We start from the raw sequence: 19,162 nt of genomic DNA on the forward strand, positions 1-19,162 counted from the left end.
ATAGACTGTAAATTAACATATACACTGTACATTAGACATTATACTGTAAATTAACATATATACCGTACATTAACATGTAGACTGTACATTTACATATAGACCGAACATTAACCTAAAGACTGCTCACTAACATATAGACGTAAATTAACATATATACCATACATTAACATATATACCTTAAATTAACATATAGACTGTAAATTAACATATAGACTGTAAATTAACATATAGACCGTACATTTACATATAGACTATAAATTATCATATAGACCAGGGGTGTCCAAACTTTTTTCACTGAGGGCCACATATAGAAAAATATACGAAAGGCTGTATTAAAGTTAACAAAATTAATCAAATGTAGGTCAATTATGCTTGATATTTGAATATGCTTAAAGAAAAAAACATCACAACTTTCCATTAATGGGTTTTCATTTATTTTGTTATAAAAATGGTTGGCAGCTCATTTTCAAAACAGCAGCCTGAGATTGCTTCTTACTCAGGATGGTGATCCTTCACAGCCCTGGAGAGGGGCGGGGCTTATCTCCATGGAAATCTCTGTCAACAAATCCATTTATTTCACCATCAACCATGCAATAAATAAATACTATTTCTGCTTTATACTTGTTGTGGCAGTCCCAGATATCCTGGGAAACTAAACGCCGTCTTGTCTGAGTTCATAACATCATCTGTGGATTTATTCGAGCCGTATGAACTGAAAATAAACAATTTTACTGTGATTTAATTGCAATAAATGTACAAAAAGGGAGGCTGAAATAACGTAAACTAACATATCAACCGTAAATTAAAACATAGACTGTAAATCAACATATATGCCGTAAATTAACATATATAATGTAAATTAACATATATACTGTAAATTAACATGTAGACCATAAATTAACCTATAGATTGTAAATTAACCTATAAACCATTTCATGCATAACCGGTCAAAAATATTTTCGGTGGTTTAACGAGTATCCATTAATCGTGATTCATCAAAAGTCTTTGTGTTTGTGTCACTTAATGAGTGTAAGTCCAGTAGTCCCTCTCGTTTAGCTCTGTTTTTGGTCTCCACCACCTATATTTGTCTCTTTAGCTGCTAAATGCTGAACAATGTTCAAACATAGACATGCTAACATGTTCTCTAACTTTATAAGTCAAATAATGTCAAACTTGTGTGTGATTTTAAGTTAAAAGAACTTGTGATTAATTGAAAATATAAACGTTTAGATCCATAATTGTATTCTGTGTTTTTTGAACAATAAACAAGACAAACTACATAACATTTTGAAACCAATTACTAATAACTAATAAACTTAAGTGTTAGAGGAGTTTGTTATTAGATGAAGACTGTGAGATGGGGTTGAAAGCCAGTAAATTGACCTTGAGTTAGGATAACGTTGTCAAACATTTCATTACAAAGACAAACTCTGACAGCACTGAACAAAAAAAAAAACATTTTCTTCTGCGATGGATAACTTGTCATAATTTAATTTACGGACGTCTTCAGTTGGAGTCTGAAGTAAAACTGACAAGTTTTACTTCCAAACAGCTGCAGAGGCAAAGTGTCCTTGTCGGAGTGCAGAGATATGATATTTGAAAATTGTCCAACACAGATGAAATCCATCATTTTTGTCACACGGTTCAAGTAATCTCACAATAACCCATCAATCTTTCTGTGCTGCGATGGATTCTTCTTCTCAGAGAGAGAATGTGCCAACGTCTCGTCTTATTCAGATTGTTTATCTTGTTTTTCTTTTGACCTCTCGTCGCTGAACTTGAACCACAAACAACGCCACCATTAATCAACCTTTTTTTATTTTTTTATTTCTTTTCTCAGAGGTGTCCCGGAACGACTCCTGTCCGGACCTCCCTGAGATCCAGAACGGCTGGAAGACCACGTCCCACATTGCGTTGGTGCGCGGGGCTCGAATCACGTACCAGTGCGACCCGGGATACGACCTGGTGGGACGGGAGACCCTCACCTGTCAGCTGGACCTCTCCTGGAGCTCCCAGCCGCCGTTCTGTGAGAAGAGTCAGTTCCACTCTTATTCAAACATCTACGTTAGCGACCAAGTGCATGGATCTGGATGTGTTTTGTTTTGTTTTTAGCAGTGTGACAAAAAGAAAAAACAAATAGTGACATAAAGATGGAAGACAGACGTAGATTAAAGATGATAATGTCAGTATACATGTTGCAGTTGGAATAAATAAATATATGCTTCAGCAGCAACATCATAAAAATAATAATAACAACGATATAATGACATGTTATCATATAATGGTCATATAATAATATTAATAATAATAATAATAATAATATAAATAATAACAATAAAATAACAATAATTGTCATATAATGGTCATATAAAAAAATGAAATAATAATAATAATATTAACAATAACCATAACAATAAAATAACAATAATTTCATATAATAGTGGAAAAATAATAATAAGATAAGCAATAAATATAGCAATACTTATATTCATGTTTAGATTGATATAGCAATCAGATGCTGTTATCGTTTAAAGGAATCCTTGAAGCTGGTGTTCAACTAGGAGGTATGGAAAGTATTTACATCAACGTGATAATTCATATTCATTTTGGAGACCTGCTGAACATTGTGAAGCTCTAAAGACAAGTCCAAAACTTTGGTCCAAGTTTTCCTAACAACTATGGCTACATCCACACTACTACGTTTCCATTTTAAAACGCATATCATTTGCTACATTAACTCTTTGCGTCCACACTAATCCGGAGTTTTAAACCTCCGAACGTAGACCTTTGAAAACAATGATGTAGACACTCCTGTTCATATTTGATTGGATATCATCAGTCATGACGATTCCTCCAACAACAGCCTTGATTACTGATCGACTATCAGGTTAATTCAACATGGATAACAGATTACAGGTGTTGCTCACCCTGTCTTTACTAGCAGCTGTTGTGCACTTAAATTCATTTGCATTTTATAATTCCACTTCTTTTCTTATTAATGCGTATTTTGTTCTGCAAAACTATTATCAAGTTCACAAAGAAACTGTAAAAGAACAAAAGCATAAATGCTCTCCGCTACGGCAGAGACTTCCACTAGCAGAGCTACAAGTGAGAACAGACAACAACAAAAGTGAGAGGAAACGTGTGAGAGACATGTGTTGACCATATTTATTTACCCATAATCTAGTAAAACTTTGAGAAGTGTTCATTTAAAAGAAAATCTGATCTGCAGCATAACTAAGTTTTTCTTTCCAAGATATTTGTCTATGTGAGTATAAAGAGGAAGATTATAGAGGAAGATCTTAAGTATCCAGCACAACCTTTTTTTATTAAAAAGTACTGTGATACCCAGTGTACGCTAATAGTCATGTGATAGTCATTTTCTGGCGTGTTATTATGGACGGAAATCATTTCTAAAATGTTGCTGAAACGCCTGAGATTGTTTTCTTTTTTAAAACCACAGGTGATAAACGGAAACGTATTGGTGAAGATGTCGCCTTAGGTTGCGTTTTGTTCCACTTTAACACGTTGCTCTTTCCTTGATGTCGTCTCTACAGTGCATTTTAAAGTAATTATTCAAGAGAACCTCAAAAGCTGCTGTGCATAGAGACTAAAAGGCCGCAAGCCTGATCCCACTGATTTAAGAGCTCTGGATGACTCATAACAAGAGCAGCAAACCATTCCGTGTTTTTTAGGTCAATAATAAATTATTTGGCAGCCATCTTTCATTCAGGCATTTTTGGAGATTCACCCCTAAATTTGAGGGGAAACAAAGTCCAGAATTTATTATGAGGAACTGAATTCAGCCTCGAGGATGAGGATGAACTATTTTCTTTTTCACTTTAAAATTGTTCAACTTCAAGAACTGTCTTAAGAGGCTACTTTGAAAGGTTTAAATTTAGGAGAATGTTTGTGTTTCACATTTTTGATACCTGATGACGACAATATCTGATCTGAAGTTTCACCCTTTTCATTATTTAACTGGATCTCTGTCCTCTTTACCTGCAAAATGTCATATTTATATACTAATACCCCTTTATAAATGAACCTGACCTCAGTTATAGGTAACAATGCTAATAATATGTACTTGTCGAACATGAATGTTGTGTTTAGGCTATTTTACTTTTGTCTAATTATCAAAAATGTGAAGTGCAGATGATGCGAATATTGTCCTCATATTTTCCTCTTTTCTCTCAGTCATGTACTGCTCAGATCCGGGTCACGTGGAGCACTCCACCAGGTCTCTGTCCGACCCGAAGCTCCTGGTGGGGACGACCATTCAGTACAGCTGCAACCCCGGCTTCATCCTGCAGGGCGGTGCCACCATCACCTGCTACGGCCGCGAGCCTGGGACCCCTGTGTGGACGTCTCGACTCCCTCACTGTGTTTGTGAGTACATAAGGAAAGTCCGTACACAAAAGATGATATAAGACACAAGGTTAGCTGCTTTTTTACCTCCCAGGAAAAAAGTAGTTATTTTATTACTGGCTGCAACCTTTAGTGGTTTACCGGTAATTTGTCAGCACTGTGATTTCAGAAACCTTTCATCAGGAGAGACAGTTGCACATGCACATATAACTGAAGATGAGAGGCTCTTTTTTCCCCGTGGCCGTGCGATCTAACATGAGTGGGTTTGTGTGATTTCTTGCCCGGCTAACACAGATCACAGCGTCTCCACATGCCAGAGACGATGCTTCATCTCAGCTCTGACGTCTGTGTGTGTGTGTGTGTGTTTTTTTCAGGGGTATTAATGTTTGCGTGAGGTGTTTGATATGTAAATTCAATGCTAATGCACCGTACCAATCAGCTCTCAGCCACCTGGAAGAGGGGGGGCGGAGATTATCCATGAGTCACGTCAACTCAGCTACAGCCTGTCAAGTCTGTCAGTTGAGCTCAACTCCATCCATCCAGCTTTCAGCTTCTTTTTTTCTTCTTCTTTTTCTTCTTCTTCTTCTTCTTCTTCTTCTTCTTCTTCTTCTTCTTCTTCTTCTTCTTCTTCTTCTTCTTCTTCTTCTTTGTCTAGCGGAGGAGTCTGTTTCCTGCGAGAACCCCGGCCTCCCCAACAACGGCTACCAGATCCTGTCCAAGAGGCTGTACCTGCCCGGCGAGTCGCTCACCTTCGTCTGTTACCAAGGTTACGAGCTCATTGGAGAGGTCGCAATTAAATGCATCCTAGGGAACCCGTCCTTTTGGAGCGGTCCACTCCCACTCTGCAGCGGTGAGCTTTTTAAATGTATTGTTATGCTAAAGTACATGTGGAATGAAACGCTCCCTTCTCCTCGATACCTTCGGTTTTATGCATGAACTCAATATTCTTCAAAGATTTTTTTTGCCCCATTCTTGTCGATACAGATCATGGCTCCTCTGCATGCTGATGACCGTTCGCTGAACCCCTTAGCCCAAACCGTGATTTTCCAATCGTAGTTTAGCAACCATAACTAGGCACACCATTTAAACGGAGCAGTGTAGGATTTTAGTGGCATCTAGTGGTGAGGTTGCAGATTGCAACCAACTTAATATTCCTCCTTTTAGTCCTCTTTTCCATCGTGTCAGAGAAATACAGTGGCTTTCATGTAACGTTAAACCAGGCGGCAACCTCCTGATGCGGAAGTGTCTTAAAGCTGCATTCTCTCTCCTGTCCATCAGGGGGCGACTCCTCTGGTTGTATAGAAGTCTATGAGAAAATGACTCTACTTCTCTCTTGATTTATTCCCTCAGTAAACATTGTAAACATGAGTTTATGGTCTCAATCTCTAGTTTCAAGTCTTCTTCAATACAGCATGATGTTCATTTAGTAAATGATGCTCCATTTAGAGTCAAACAGACCATAAAGCAGGGGATGCTTTAGGGCGGGGCTACACACTGATTGACAGGTCGACACCAGAGACGTATACGGCGTCTCTACGTCACTCCTCCTCAGTCCATATATGGTCACTTCCTGTTCATTGGTTAATAAAAAACAAGATGGCGACTGCCATAATCCAAGATGGGAACTCAAGGTTTCAAAACGTCAGTCCACCAACCAATGACGTCACGATGACTTACTGAGGGAATAAATCAAGAGAGAAGTAGAGTCATTTTCTCATAGACTTCTATACAACCAGAGGAGTCGCCCCCTGGTGGACAGGAGAGAGAATGCAGCTTTAAGACACTTCGGCATTGGCTTGGCTCGGCGGAACCAGATGTCGCCGCCTGGTGATGACGTGATGTAAAACCTGTTAATGCAGGACCCCGAACACATCTGGAAACCTACACAGACGTAGTTACAGTTGAGAGGCGTTGGGGATCGGCGAACAGTCATTTCAAAGCAGCCTCGTTACCAAAACAAACTCCACAGGAAGTGTGATGTCAATTCTCATATGCACTGACTGACAGAACGATGTCTTGCAGCCAACCATCTCGGCTGCGTGGACCTCCGTTCTTTGGAAGGTGAGTCTTATCCGTGTACGTCGGTGGGCTGAACCGAATAAACTGCCTGCATCTGCAAACATCTGCCTGTCGAGTTCACTCACCGTGTGTGTTTTTGTCCGTCCACCTGTTGGTGTTCATTTGTTTACCTGTAGCTCCAACCGACGTTTGCTTAGCCATCCTCCAACCCGACTTCTAGAGGTTCTATTGGTTCTCTTGCTGCCTTCAGTTAATTCGTTTTATTTAAACGTTGTCTCTCAGTTGCCGAGGCGACTGCAAGCTCCACTCTGGATGGAGGGAACATAGCGCTGGCCATCTTCATCCTGGTTCTACTGCTGTCAGTGCTGCTCGGAGGGGTTTACGTCTACGTCACAAGGTGAGATCTTTGACTGCTCACGCTGGATTATAAATCCAAACTTCCTTCTGGACTCCAGAACCAAAAAAATAGCATGACATGAGATGTAGTGGTGCAACGGATCGTAAAAGTCCCGGTTCCGGATTGGTTCACGGATCAGAGTCCCAGATCGGATCAGCACAAAAGAAAACAGGGGAGGGAAATTTACCTTTTAGAGATCGCTGATGATTAATTACCGATCATTGATGATCCATATTGGCAGATACAGATCCCTTTGTTGTTGTTTGATTATGTCTATCTGTGTGTTTGCTAGTTTAAGTTTTGTTTCAGTTTTCTAGAAAGTTTAGTTTAATGTATTTAGATTTAGTTTTTTTAAGGTGAAATCAGAAGTATGCACAAACAGAATACTTTGTAGGAAGCCCATAATATTGAAATATTTAGATTTATTGAAATTATATTCATTTACGTGCATTTTAAAAAGTTTAGGGTATTTTTTGTAAGAAGGCAGGATCATTTCAGTTTAGATTTTTCTTACAGGATATCGTTTTTATTTAGTTTTACTTTTACTTTCTTCACTGTTTATTTTCGTTTAAGTTTTGACCTTGTGGTTAGCATACTAAAGTTAACATTTAGCTCCCATTAGCTTTATTTGTTGTATAGATTTCAGCTAATTGCCTTTATTTATTCATAAGTTATTGATCTCTTTATATAGTATAGGTATGAAATAATTCTGGATCTTTTGTCCTCATGTTGTTTTTAGGTGCCGATATCACTCCAACTTAAGGCTTCCTCTGATTTACCCCCATCCGTACCGACAGATCACCGTGGAGACGGAGTTTGACAACCCGCTCTATGAGACAGGAGGGGTGAGTGTCCCTCATTCAGACTATTTATCTTGTAAATAAAACATTTAGTGTCTGAATTAAACTGTTTTTACTTCTGTTAGAATTATTATTATTGAAGGAAAGAAGAAGAAAAATCAATACAACAGATGATTTCAAACATCTGAATGGTCGTGTTTGCACAATAAAATTACAAAAATTACAAAATGCTAAAAGTGTAAAGGATATTAAATAAGATGCAGAATAGTAACACTTATTAAAAATCTTTCTATGAGAACAATATCTTGACAACATATCACCACCGTTGTATGATCGACTAGCATCGCTGCTGTGCTTTCTTTCTTTTTTTTGGCTACTATACTACTAGCTTTTTCAAATAAAAGATACTGGATGCAACGTTTTCTCTTTCATACGCTCTCTACTTATTGGGAACGATTTAAAAAAGATGCTGACGCTCAATAAAAAAGGCGCTATGTGGACCCTAAGGTAACCAAAGTGACTTTTAAACAAATTAAAAGATGCGACCAACATATATGTCTTCATTGGGGTCAAGATTCACCTACTAGAATGTGAATTATTCACAAAACCATCATATAACTGGCAACCATTACATGAGTCTTCATCGATTAAGTAGAACGGGAGCAAAATAATACCCAAGGATTGTTTTTTAAGGACTGATGAGTTTGATTGACAGTGAGATCGACCAATCAGTTTGTTTGAAATTGACACTTAAAGTGTCCCAATTAGGCTTTTCCACTTTTCCCTCTCCTTTAGTGTGTTATATATATTTTGTACATGTAAAAGGTCCGTAGAGTGTAAAACCTGAAGTTCACGCCTAAAAGGAGTCCGTCCCCCCCCCTCAGATGCTCCCGAGCTCCTGAAACGGCTCCATTGAATTCTGTCCTTCACTTCTGTAACTTTATGAGGTCACAATGTAACTTTATGAGGTCATAATGTAACTTTATGAGGTCACAATGTAACTTTATGAGGTCATTATGTAACTTTATGAGGTCACAATGTAACTTTATGAGGTCATAATGTTACAGAAGTGATGTAAAACTCCTTCCGGCTGGTTTGGCCCTCAAACAACAAAAGAGAGAGACAGAGCTGAAGGAGGAAGAGTTTTTTGAAATGTGAAACGTTGACCAATCACAACAGAGCGGGCTATCTGACCAATCAGAGCAGACTTTGCTTTCTGGAGGGAGGAGCTACAACGGAGCATTTCAGAGAGAGGGTGAGAAGAGGTGCTGCAGGACAGAATGATGAGAAAAACAAGGAGGATTATGGGCATTAACGCATGTAAACATGTTGTAACTTGAACTGGAGATAAAAATATGCACCTGGTAAATATCATAATAGGGCCTGTTTAAACTGTAGTTCATCTTCTCTTTTTTTTCATTGACGACAGGACACTCGAGAATATGAAGTATCGATATGAGAGAGGACCCTTAGGGGCCCACACCGCACCCCCCCCACCCCCGTCCTAATTCCTCATCCCCTCCTCCCTCCTTCTCCGCCCAGGAGGAGGCGATGTAAATACAAATAGATGATGTCCGGCTCCCTTCTGCCAGGAGACGAGAGCGATCCATCCTCCTCCTCCTCCTTTTTTTTTGGACGTTGCAAGCTTAATGGGAAACAGGGAGGTAGACGGAGTCGGTGTCGCCCCGGGGCATGATGGGAAATGGAGGACGGAGGGGGGAAGAAGAAAAAAAAAAAGACCCAAAGATCATCAAAGAACATTGAAATACGGTGAGGAAAGAGATGCTGGGTGCGAAAGAGGAGTTAAGGAGGGGAGAAAAGGGGGGAGGAGAAGGGGACAGGACACAGAACGAGGACTGAAGCACTTTTTGAGTATTTTTGTCAATAATAGGACATTTAGTTAAAAACCAATCCTGGAACAGAATGAGAGAGAGGGTTAAAGTTGTAGTCCTTAACATCTTCATGACATCAAACACACTTTTTATTCTATTTATGGTCTGATTTATTTATGAAAAGGCCACTATATTTATATTCTGTATTTATCTCTCTATAGTTTTCAGTGTTAGTGGCGGAGTCTGCCATTCCCCTGCTGGATTCAAATTGTCTTCACAGGAATCAATACAGCGTGTAATCCATCATTTTTTGTATTCGATCTCACACAGAGTGGTGTGAAGCTAATGCTAACGCTAACCAAACATTTCCTGCTGCTTCACATTAAAAGACTTAAACTGGTGAAACACGAGGTGGCTTTTATTTTAAAGGAGTCACAGGAAACACAGTTTGTTTGCCACAGAGACATTTTGGGAAATATTTTCATCATTAGATCAATTTTAAATATTTTAGGGAGAGATAAGATAATCCTTTATTAGTCCCGCAGCGGGGAAATTTGCAAGATGGAAGCAGCTGTTAGATGACGATAGATTCACACCTCCAACTTCTCAGAAAAGAAACATATTTTACTGATCAAGGCTGATCATGACAGATTTGTTGAGACGAAAGCTGAAACATCACAAAAATCCGTCAATTCACATCGAACCCGAGCAAATTCTCATCTATTAGCACCTCTCCGTTGCCTCTAAAATTAGCTTTTGCCTTCTAACTGAACCATGAATGTATTATATGAATATGTACTGAATTCAAAGATGGCGAATGTATATAATACGTGGACGTAGTCACCCATTGATGTGTGGGGACTGCCGATTTGAGGCGTCAAGTTTTGTATATTGGCCGTCGCCATCTTGGTTTTTGGAACCAAGAACGAGAGGGTGGAGCTTGGAGGCTAACCTAATAGCTAATAACCCTCATAGACTTCTATACAACCAGAGGAGTCGCCCCCTGGTGGACACTAGAGAGAATGCAGCTTTAAGACATTAAACTTTGGCTTCACTTTTCGGAACCAGAGGTTGTCTTCTGGGTGGCGCCCACTCACTTGAATACAAATTGCTCTCTGAGCTCATGAACCAGAAAAGTATTCTAGCTTCCAAGTCTGCTTCCGCCCACGGCACATTGTAAGCACATCACACACACTTTAAAATAGCTTTTCTGGGCTCTGTGAATGTTTTCAAAATATTAAACCCTCCATGATACAAAGAATAAGAATTGTAATTGTTTGCAGCTGGATGTGCATCAGTTTTGCATCAGTTTTGCAGAATAAAGTACAATGGGGAACACGCTTTTTGGGAATTTTTTGTTGCAATATTGGTGATGGCGTCGTGTTACATCTATTCATTCCTTGAACCTCAAGCACTTTTGGGGTGTTTTTTGGCTCCTGTCACATTTTTCTCTCTGTGTTCTTGATTTTCACTGCAAAATAAAAGTCCTGCTCCTCTATGGAAACAGAACAATCATGACTAGAAGTAGAGAGAACTCAAATATGTCTTTAGTGCAGAATAACACAGTTATAATGACATACATCATAAAAAAGAAAGAAAAACGCAAGTTCAATTTATTTGATAATTTCTTTTATCAAAGAAAAAATAAATTGTAAAAAAAAAAGTGTTACCAATGTTGGAACAAAATGAAGGCTCCACATGTTTTAAATATTAAGCTATTCACATCTTTACAGCCTCTCCTCTCCTCTCTGCTCTGTGTTCAGCAGCATGAAGGTTCAGGTCTAAATTTCACTAAATTGTTGTCACATGACTGTTGGTCTCAGATGAATCAATCATGGCTTCCTTGCTCTGAGGAACTCAGAATTGTATGTTTTTTACAGAATCTATTGAGAGTATACGGTTTATTTGGGGCAAAATTTTAAATGACAAATATATATAAATATCACAAATTTAAGCTAAGTTTTGGGACTGACATCTTTAGGATTACAACTTTAAGAGTCTTGGGGATAAACTGTCTGGTAGACTGGTGGAGGTTTATCTGTTTGTTTATTTTCATCCACACTCTCATCACCATCTCTTGCTACAAAACTTATAATAACAGGATGGAAATAATGTTCAGATCCCTCGTCGGTGTCCTGTCCCTGAACCCCCCCACCCTCCTGCCTGCAGTCACCTTCAAGGCTTTTTTTTGACTCCGGTCCGTCCAGCTCTGGCTTTAGCTGTAGTTAAGTGGTATTTAAATGACTTTAGGGCCAGTGCAGTACTGATGTCTTATGTCTCACATGTGTTTAGAAGGATGACTGTCGTAGACTGGCCTCAGAGTCTCCAGGTCCGGACCGACTCACGACTTAGAAAAGTCAAACGCGTGGAGGTCTGCGATGTGAATATAGCGTAGCTGTAGTTAACTGACTGAGCGCAATCAAACCCACCAGATGATGTATTTATTTTGATGTACTGTATATGTGATGTTTTATGCAGATTGATAAATGTACATTTTCATTATGAGAAGACAGATGTTAACAGTTTCCCTAAATAAATGGTAAAACTTGAATAAAAAAGTATAAAAGACTTTCTAAATATTGAGGTGTTCTGGTGAATTCTTTGGCGTCGTGTTTTCTTTTTAAGGTTTCAAATGTGGAAAATTATACATAAACTATTATTTTCTACTCTCAAAGTCTCTTTTTAGTTTCAAATATGGACATAATGCACATTTAATTTGGCTTTCATTTGCATCCAAGATTTATGTGAATGTTTTTATTGATATTGGCCCACAAAAATGTTCCGAAAATGTTCTGAAATCTGAATGATTTTATAATGTATGCATTTGTGAAAGCAATAATTGAGTGTTTCATTTTATCCTTGCCCTAATGTTAAAGGAGGCTTTGACACAACGTATGTTTCCATCAATCTCTAACCACCTGGGCTTCACGCTTCACAATGTTGTGGGCTTTTATGCTCTGATAAGCAGCTCAATCTGGAGCCTTTTAGATAAGTAGATGCTAAACTTCTGATCCCATTAAATGAAAATGTGTGTTTGGGTTTTTTTATTCCTCTGTACCTGACGAAAAAGCCAATTTGGGCTCAAAGCCTTGTAGTTTTTAAAAAGGGAGACTTTAACAGTGTTTTCACCTCATTTGGAGACAGAAATCACAGTTAAGGAGTTTGGAACTGGAGAAGAAAGAAGTGCGTATTTTGCTAACTGATCGCCTAAAACGAATCAATTCCTTTGTGACCTCTTTTATATCCTTTATTGTTTTTCCCCCTGTGTTTAATTTGAATAATTTGTAACGGTGAAGTAATTTCTCTGATTTCCCGTCCTGTTAATCCTCTTGTTGTTGAGGTTTTTTTGGTACCTTCAGCGAAACACAACTCCAACATCCACCAACATAAAGAGATTTGAATCTACTGAATATTCATTAAAAGACTCTTTGCTTTTCATCCCAGCGTGCAGTCACGGCTTCCATCCAGTTTGAGAAGAAACTCTTTTATTTTTTCTGGACTGATTGCTGTTGTTTTGCAGATTCAACCCTGATGGGTGGGAGGAGAATCCTGCCCAGCAGCATTTCCCTTCCGCCAAAAACCCGTTTTAGTGTCCTAATGATTCCTTCTGTTGCCTCGCTGAATGCTAATAAGAAGATAACGCTTCCTGCCACGATTGCAATTTCCAGAGGGGTTTCCTGCTGCGGCTAACTCAACTGTTGAGACGCTTTTAACCAGATGCTTGATGATATTAGGAACTCTGAGGAAACTAAAGGCTACACACACACACAGAGAAGTTTAATGAACCTAAAGGCATTCACAGAGACAGAAATATATTGCATTTATGTCTGCATCATTAATATTACAAGCAGCTAACAGTGTGGGTCAGACTCACAACACAGAGGAGATACATGCAGAACACATTTGTATAAAGATATTAATCTATAATAGAGAGATGAAGAGTGTTTGACACTCACTCCATAGTGGTTTCAAGTTTATCATATAAAACCTGCAATTTCCGTTAAAATCATACTAATTTCAGAGTCATAACTCTGTCAAATCTATGTATATATATAAATATATGTATATTTAGATTCAGTGAGACTTACACTTTCAGAGGATGTCATTAACTCTGATGTTTATTCTGAATAATTATCCACAGATCCGCTTAGAAGTCGTTGTAAAAAGCCCTCCTTTTAACTCCAGAACTTCACTGAGAATGATCATGTTTTTGAAGTTTTCTTCAGAATTAAAGTAACCCAGTGATATTTGTCTGTACATCTATGGGCACAATGCAGTTGCTCACAGTTAGTGCGGCATACTTTAAATTTGCCAAAACGTGAACAATGAAGGCTAAAAAAGCAGGTAACAATTTGTAGCAGACACTGTAACTCATTGAATATATATATATATATATATATCAGAACTTCTTCTTTTTCTCTCTCATTAGTCATCTCTCGACCTCTCGGATTTATCTGGTGACCTTTTAAAGGCCCGACCCCCTATGTTGGGAACCTCAGGACTAAACTATCTGACTGTAACAGGCTTCTCTAACATTGATGCTTCAGTATTAAATATCTAATAATGTCACATAGAATCACACATCAGTCACAGGAGACATTTCACTGCAGAACGAGTACTTTTACTGCTGATACTTTAAGTATATATAGCTGATAATACGTGTGTACTTTGAGTATTTTGAATCTATGAATCAAGCCTCAGCAGATGGTATCATCCATGTTGAGCCACAAACACATAAATAAACTGGATGCAACAACAGAGAATGTGAAACCGAACCTTTTTGTGCATTTTGCATTTGAAAGTGTAAAATGTGGATCCAAATATCCTCAAATTGAAGCTGACATTTAAGAAAGTGTTAGTTTTTTCTTCATGCAGCTCATACTGAAAATAATTGGACTCCAGGTGAGAGAATCTGCACAACAGACAAAATGTTAGTGTGTTAGTGATTATCTGAAATCAAAAGACAATTACAAAGAAGAAGAACTCGCATTAGCCTCCCCAGTTAGTCATTAGTTTAACACACAGCGTTTTTAGACAGAATAGTGATGGAAGGTGGCACAGGGGTCAAAAGGTCACAGGGAACTCAAATCAATGGGTTTCCTCCTTTTGGGAAAACGAGTCGATTATTCAGTCAATTTATGAATAATGAATCAAAAGATTCTGCTTGTTTGACAAAATAAAAGCATGATGACGACAGGTGTCGCCAAAATCAACACCTTCTTTCTTTCTCATGTAGTTATGAAAATAACTAAAATGTATATTAACTTTGCAATTTTTTTCCAAGAGATGCATAGATATGAATAGACCGATGGATGCAGAGGTCGTCGTTTCCTCGGATCTCTATGGAGGTAATTATGCGCCAAGAATCCAGGATGAGCGCTCACTAGTTTATGCCAATATAAATGCTAGAAAAATCATATTTATTGGCTATTTTGATAAAATGTGAATGTACTTACATGTTCAGTGAGGCTGGGTTTCATGTCCTACCATAAAACTCATAATATAAGGTTGTTATTCTGGACAAATTGAAATATTTACCCTATAATGGCGGAGATGAAAAGTAAGCAGAACACCAAAGCTTTTATAGATTTAGCAGTAACAACATATAAAGCTTGTCAATCCTTGTTAATTATTTTTTCAGAAGGGTCAATTTCACATTTATATACAGTACCAGTCAAAAGTTTGGACACGCCTTCTTATTCAATGGTTTTTCTTTCTTTATTTTTTATTTTTTTTATACATTGTAGATTAATATTGAAGACATCCAAACTATGAAGGAACACATATGGAATTATGTGGTAAATAAACAAATGCTCAACAAACCAGAATATGTTTTATAAGATAAGATAAGATAAGATAAGATAAGATAAGATAAGATAAGATAAGATAAGATAAGCCTTTATTAGTCCCGCAGCGGGGAAATTTGTAGGCTTACAGCAGCACAAGATAAAAATAAAAATGAAATAAAAAAACAAGTATTATAAATAAGCAATAAAAAACAGTAGAAAATCAACAATAACTGAAATATTATATTTACAGACAGAAAAAATCTCTCGACCTCTATATCTATATTTTAGATTCTTCAAAGTAGTTGAATGAGAAGGTGTGTCCAAACTTTTGACTGGTATTGTAAATATATTATATGACTGGATTATAATTATTAATGTATTAATTTGTTTATGACTTTCATGTTGCAGCTGGTAGATTTGGGGCATATTTTACTGTATTCACTGCTCTGTGGCTTAATATTTAATGATGTAAAAAAAAAAATGTGTTGGTTGATTTTTTTTTTGCATTAGTAATTTTAATCTCTAAAATAACTATAAATAAATATAATTATTACTTAAATAAAATAAAATAAATTTAAAAAAAGAATATTATTTCGGTCAAATTGCACCACCCCGACCGGCTTCACATGTATGTTAAGTATCCATCCGCGCAGGCTGTAAAACAGCCAATCACCCTCAATTCTGTTTAAAAACGCTATTTATAACCCTTAAAAAACTATTATTGTGTCTATTCCGAAAATAAATGTGTTAACTATTCCCCAAAGCACATAACAGCGTGTTTTTAGAGCATTTATATGTTATAGTTCCACCGGTGTGGCCAGCGGAAGGATACCAGACGTTCACTATAAAACCACTTCCGCTTCTCCTCTGACGGTAGAATCCGACGGAGCAGCGCAGCAGCAGCGGAGACCGGCGCTTTGTGAGTATTAAGCAGGTTTAAATGAGGATTTACCTCACATAGGACCGGCCCTTTAACCAGGAATGATAACTGTGTTTATTGTCCCTTAATGTAGCTGCTTTTGGTCACGAATAAACCACAAGCTAGCGTTACGTCAGCGGTTTTGGCAGCTAATGCTAACTGAGCTAGCCGCGGCCTAGCCCAAGATGGCGGCGGGCTAGCTGCGGCCTAGCTCAGGCTAGCGGCGCCGGGCCTCAAAACCCACAACTCGGCTTCTAATTTAGTGATTTTAAACCATTAAATAGACTAATAACAACAGTATTAACGATATAAATGAGTGGAATAAACCTGCTTTAGTCACATTAACGTCGAAAGACAACAGTCTGTCGCTACTTCCGGTGTAACCTTAGCAACGTTAGCTCCTTAGCAACATTAGCTCGTTAGCAACGTTAGCTCGTTAGCCGTCTGGCCTGTGAGTCCTGCTACATATGCTAATGCTAATGCTAGCTGTAACGTAAAGCACGTTTAGCTGAAGTAAAAAAACATGAATTATTTAAATGTTTTTTAATTAATACTTCATTAATGTCTCATTTCAGGAAAAAACTTTAATTATATGTGAATGTTTTAGTACAAATATGATGGTTTTTAATCCACTTCCTGTCCAGTGAAAACCACGTATCTCCAGATGTGTCATCAATAAGCTAATTATAGAAGATTATTAAACTGAGTAGTTTTTAAATTAGTATTAAAGCTTTTATTATTATTATTATATTCCTTTATTGATCTTCACAGGGGAAATTCAGGTGTTGCGTTTAGAAGATGTCCCCATGTGCCTTTATGTTGGCTGTTCCTCTACATAGTGGAAATGGTCTTTATGTTAATAATTTCTTTCTTCCTCAAGTGTCAAAATGCAGATCTTTGTGAAGACCCTGACCGGGAAGACCATCACTTTGGAGGTGGAGCCCAGCGACTCCATTGAGAATGTCAAGGCCAAGATCCAGGACAAGGAGGGCATCCCCCCCGACCAGCAGCGTCTGATCTTTGCTGGAAAGCAACTCGAGGACGGCCGCACCCTCTCTGACTACAACATCCAGAAGGAGTCCACCCTCCACCTGGTCCTCCGTCTCCGTGGAGGCATGCAGATCTTTGTCAAGACCCTGACCGGTAAGACCATCACCCTGGAGGTGGAGCCTAGTGATAGCATTGAGAACGTCAAGGCCAAGATCCAGGACAAGGAGGGCATCCCCCCAGACCAGCAGCGTCTGATCTTTGCTGGCAAACAGCTGGAAGACGGCCGCACCCTCTCTGACTACAACATCCAGAAGGAGTCCACCCTCCACCTGGTCCTCCGTCTCCGTGGAGGCATGCAGATCTTTGTGAAGACCCTGACCGGGAAGACCATCACCCTGGAGGTGGAGCCCAGCGACTCCATTGAGAACGTCAAGGCCAAGATCCAAGACAAGGAGGGCATCCCCCCAGACCAGCAGCGTCTGATCTTTGCTGGAAAGCAACTCGAGGACGGCCGCACCCTCTCTGACTACAACATCCAGAAGGAGTCCACCCTCCATCTTGTGCTCCGTCTCCGTGGAGGCATGCAGATCTTTGTCAAGACCCTGACCGGGAAGACCATCACCCTGGAGGTGGAGCCCAGCGACTCCATTGAGAACGTCAAGGCCAAGATCCAAGACAAGGAGGGCATCCCCCCAGACCAGCAGCGTCTGATCTTTGCTGGCAAACAGCTGGAAGATGGCCGCACCCTCTCTGACTACAACATCCAGAAGGAGTCCACCCTCCACCTGGTCCTCCGTCTCCGTGGAGGCATGCAGATCTTTGTGAAGACCCTGACCGGGAAGACCATCACCCTGGAGGTGGAGCCCAGCGACTCCATTGAGAATGTGAAGGCCAAGATCCAGGACAAGGAGGGCATCCCCCCAGACCAGCAGCGTCTGATCTTTGCTGGAAAGCAGCTTGAAGACGGCCGCACCCTCTCTGACTACAACATCCAGAAGGAGTCCACCCTCCACCTGGTCCTCCGTCTCCGTGGAGGAAACTGATCTCCTGGTTTGGAGATGTCCTGGTAAACCCACCATTTACTCCCCTGTTGAAATCGCCACTCAGCTCCAGCTGTCAGTCATTCCTTTTTTTCTTTTCAAGTTCCAATAAAGGTTTAGCATTCTTGAAGTTTTGGCTACTTCAGCTGATGGTTATTGTTGGTGGTTTTTGGGGTTCCAGAACTTGATTTGAAGTAACTGTCATAATCTACCAGAAAATGCGAAACCAGATGTTAAATTGATGAAATTTGATCCGTGTTTGTTGTCCAACATTGTTAAAAAAAAAATCACCAACGGGTTCCAGTTTGGTAAAAGGGTTCAATGTGTTTCCTATTATGACCTCTAATGCAGAGCCTCAATAGAAATGCTGTTAAATGTTGATCATAACTAATAAAATTGCTTCTCATTATCACCTGTTTATTGTTATTATGTTACAGTTAAAACAGACATATGCTTACTTATTCATACAAACATTTTAGCTCAAATCAAAATCTACAGAAATACCAGTCAGATGATACTAGGAACTCAAGCTCTTATTCTGAAATGTTTCTTTGTATTAAGGTTTTGGGTGGTTTAGCTGGAGGTGTGGTCACCAGAGACCAGCGTGACTTGTATTGAAACAAGATGTGGTTTGAGACAAGAAGTACTTAACTTGTATACTTAAAAGTAGTAACAGAGAAATGGGGTAAAAGTTGTATAATTAATACTGCTAAACTATTATTTTAACCCATAATAAAACTTAATATTTTGTAATCTAAAGCTGCTAAATAAGAAGTTATTAAATATGTACTAGAGTAAAAAGTACAATGTTTCCCTCTGGTATTAAGTAGGGAAGTTTAAAGAAGCAGAATATCTTGTGAGTATCTTTAGAAGTCAGTCTTTTTACCTGTATTTAATGTCCGTATATGTGAGGAAAAGAAGGTTGTATTTACCTTAACTAAGCAGTGATGATCAAATCAAACACCTATGATGTTACGTCACCACAGGTGCATGCTGGGTGTGGCTAAC

General features: G+C 38.9%; 2 protein-coding genes across 2 annotated transcripts in view; both read left to right on the plus strand.

Moving 5' to 3' along the window:
* Positions 1–9,043, plus strand: part of LOC129102398 (seizure 6-like protein) — a 50,609-nt gene extending 41,566 nt beyond the window's left edge. The window contains exons 11-17 of the mRNA XM_054612523.1: positions 1,841–2,035; positions 4,198–4,389; positions 5,024–5,218; positions 6,391–6,429; positions 6,670–6,784; positions 7,524–7,629; positions 9,014–9,043. Of these exons, the coding sequence (XP_054468498.1) occupies positions 1,841–2,035; positions 4,198–4,389; positions 5,024–5,218; positions 6,391–6,429; positions 6,670–6,784; positions 7,524–7,629; positions 9,014–9,043 (872 nt within the window). The remainder of the gene's footprint in view (positions 1–1,840; positions 2,036–4,197; positions 4,390–5,023; positions 5,219–6,390; positions 6,430–6,669; positions 6,785–7,523; positions 7,630–9,013) is intronic.
* Positions 9,044–16,030: 6,987 nt separating this feature from the next.
* Positions 16,031–18,563, plus strand: ubc (ubiquitin C). The gene is made up of 2 exons (XM_054611929.1): positions 16,031–16,124; positions 17,005–18,563. The coding sequence occupies exon 2, from the start codon at positions 17,012–17,014 to the stop codon at positions 18,155–18,157; it is 1,146 nt and encodes a 381-aa protein (XP_054467904.1). The 5' UTR covers positions 16,031–16,124; positions 17,005–17,011; the 3' UTR covers positions 18,158–18,563.
* The last annotated feature ends 599 nt before the right edge of the window (positions 18,564–19,162 follow it).

This window comes from Anoplopoma fimbria, chromosome 14, assembly GCF_027596085.1.
Source record: "Anoplopoma fimbria isolate UVic2021 breed Golden Eagle Sablefish chromosome 14, Afim_UVic_2022, whole genome shotgun sequence".
In the NCBI taxonomy this organism is placed as follows: domain Eukaryota; kingdom Metazoa; phylum Chordata; class Actinopteri; order Perciformes; family Anoplopomatidae; genus Anoplopoma; species Anoplopoma fimbria.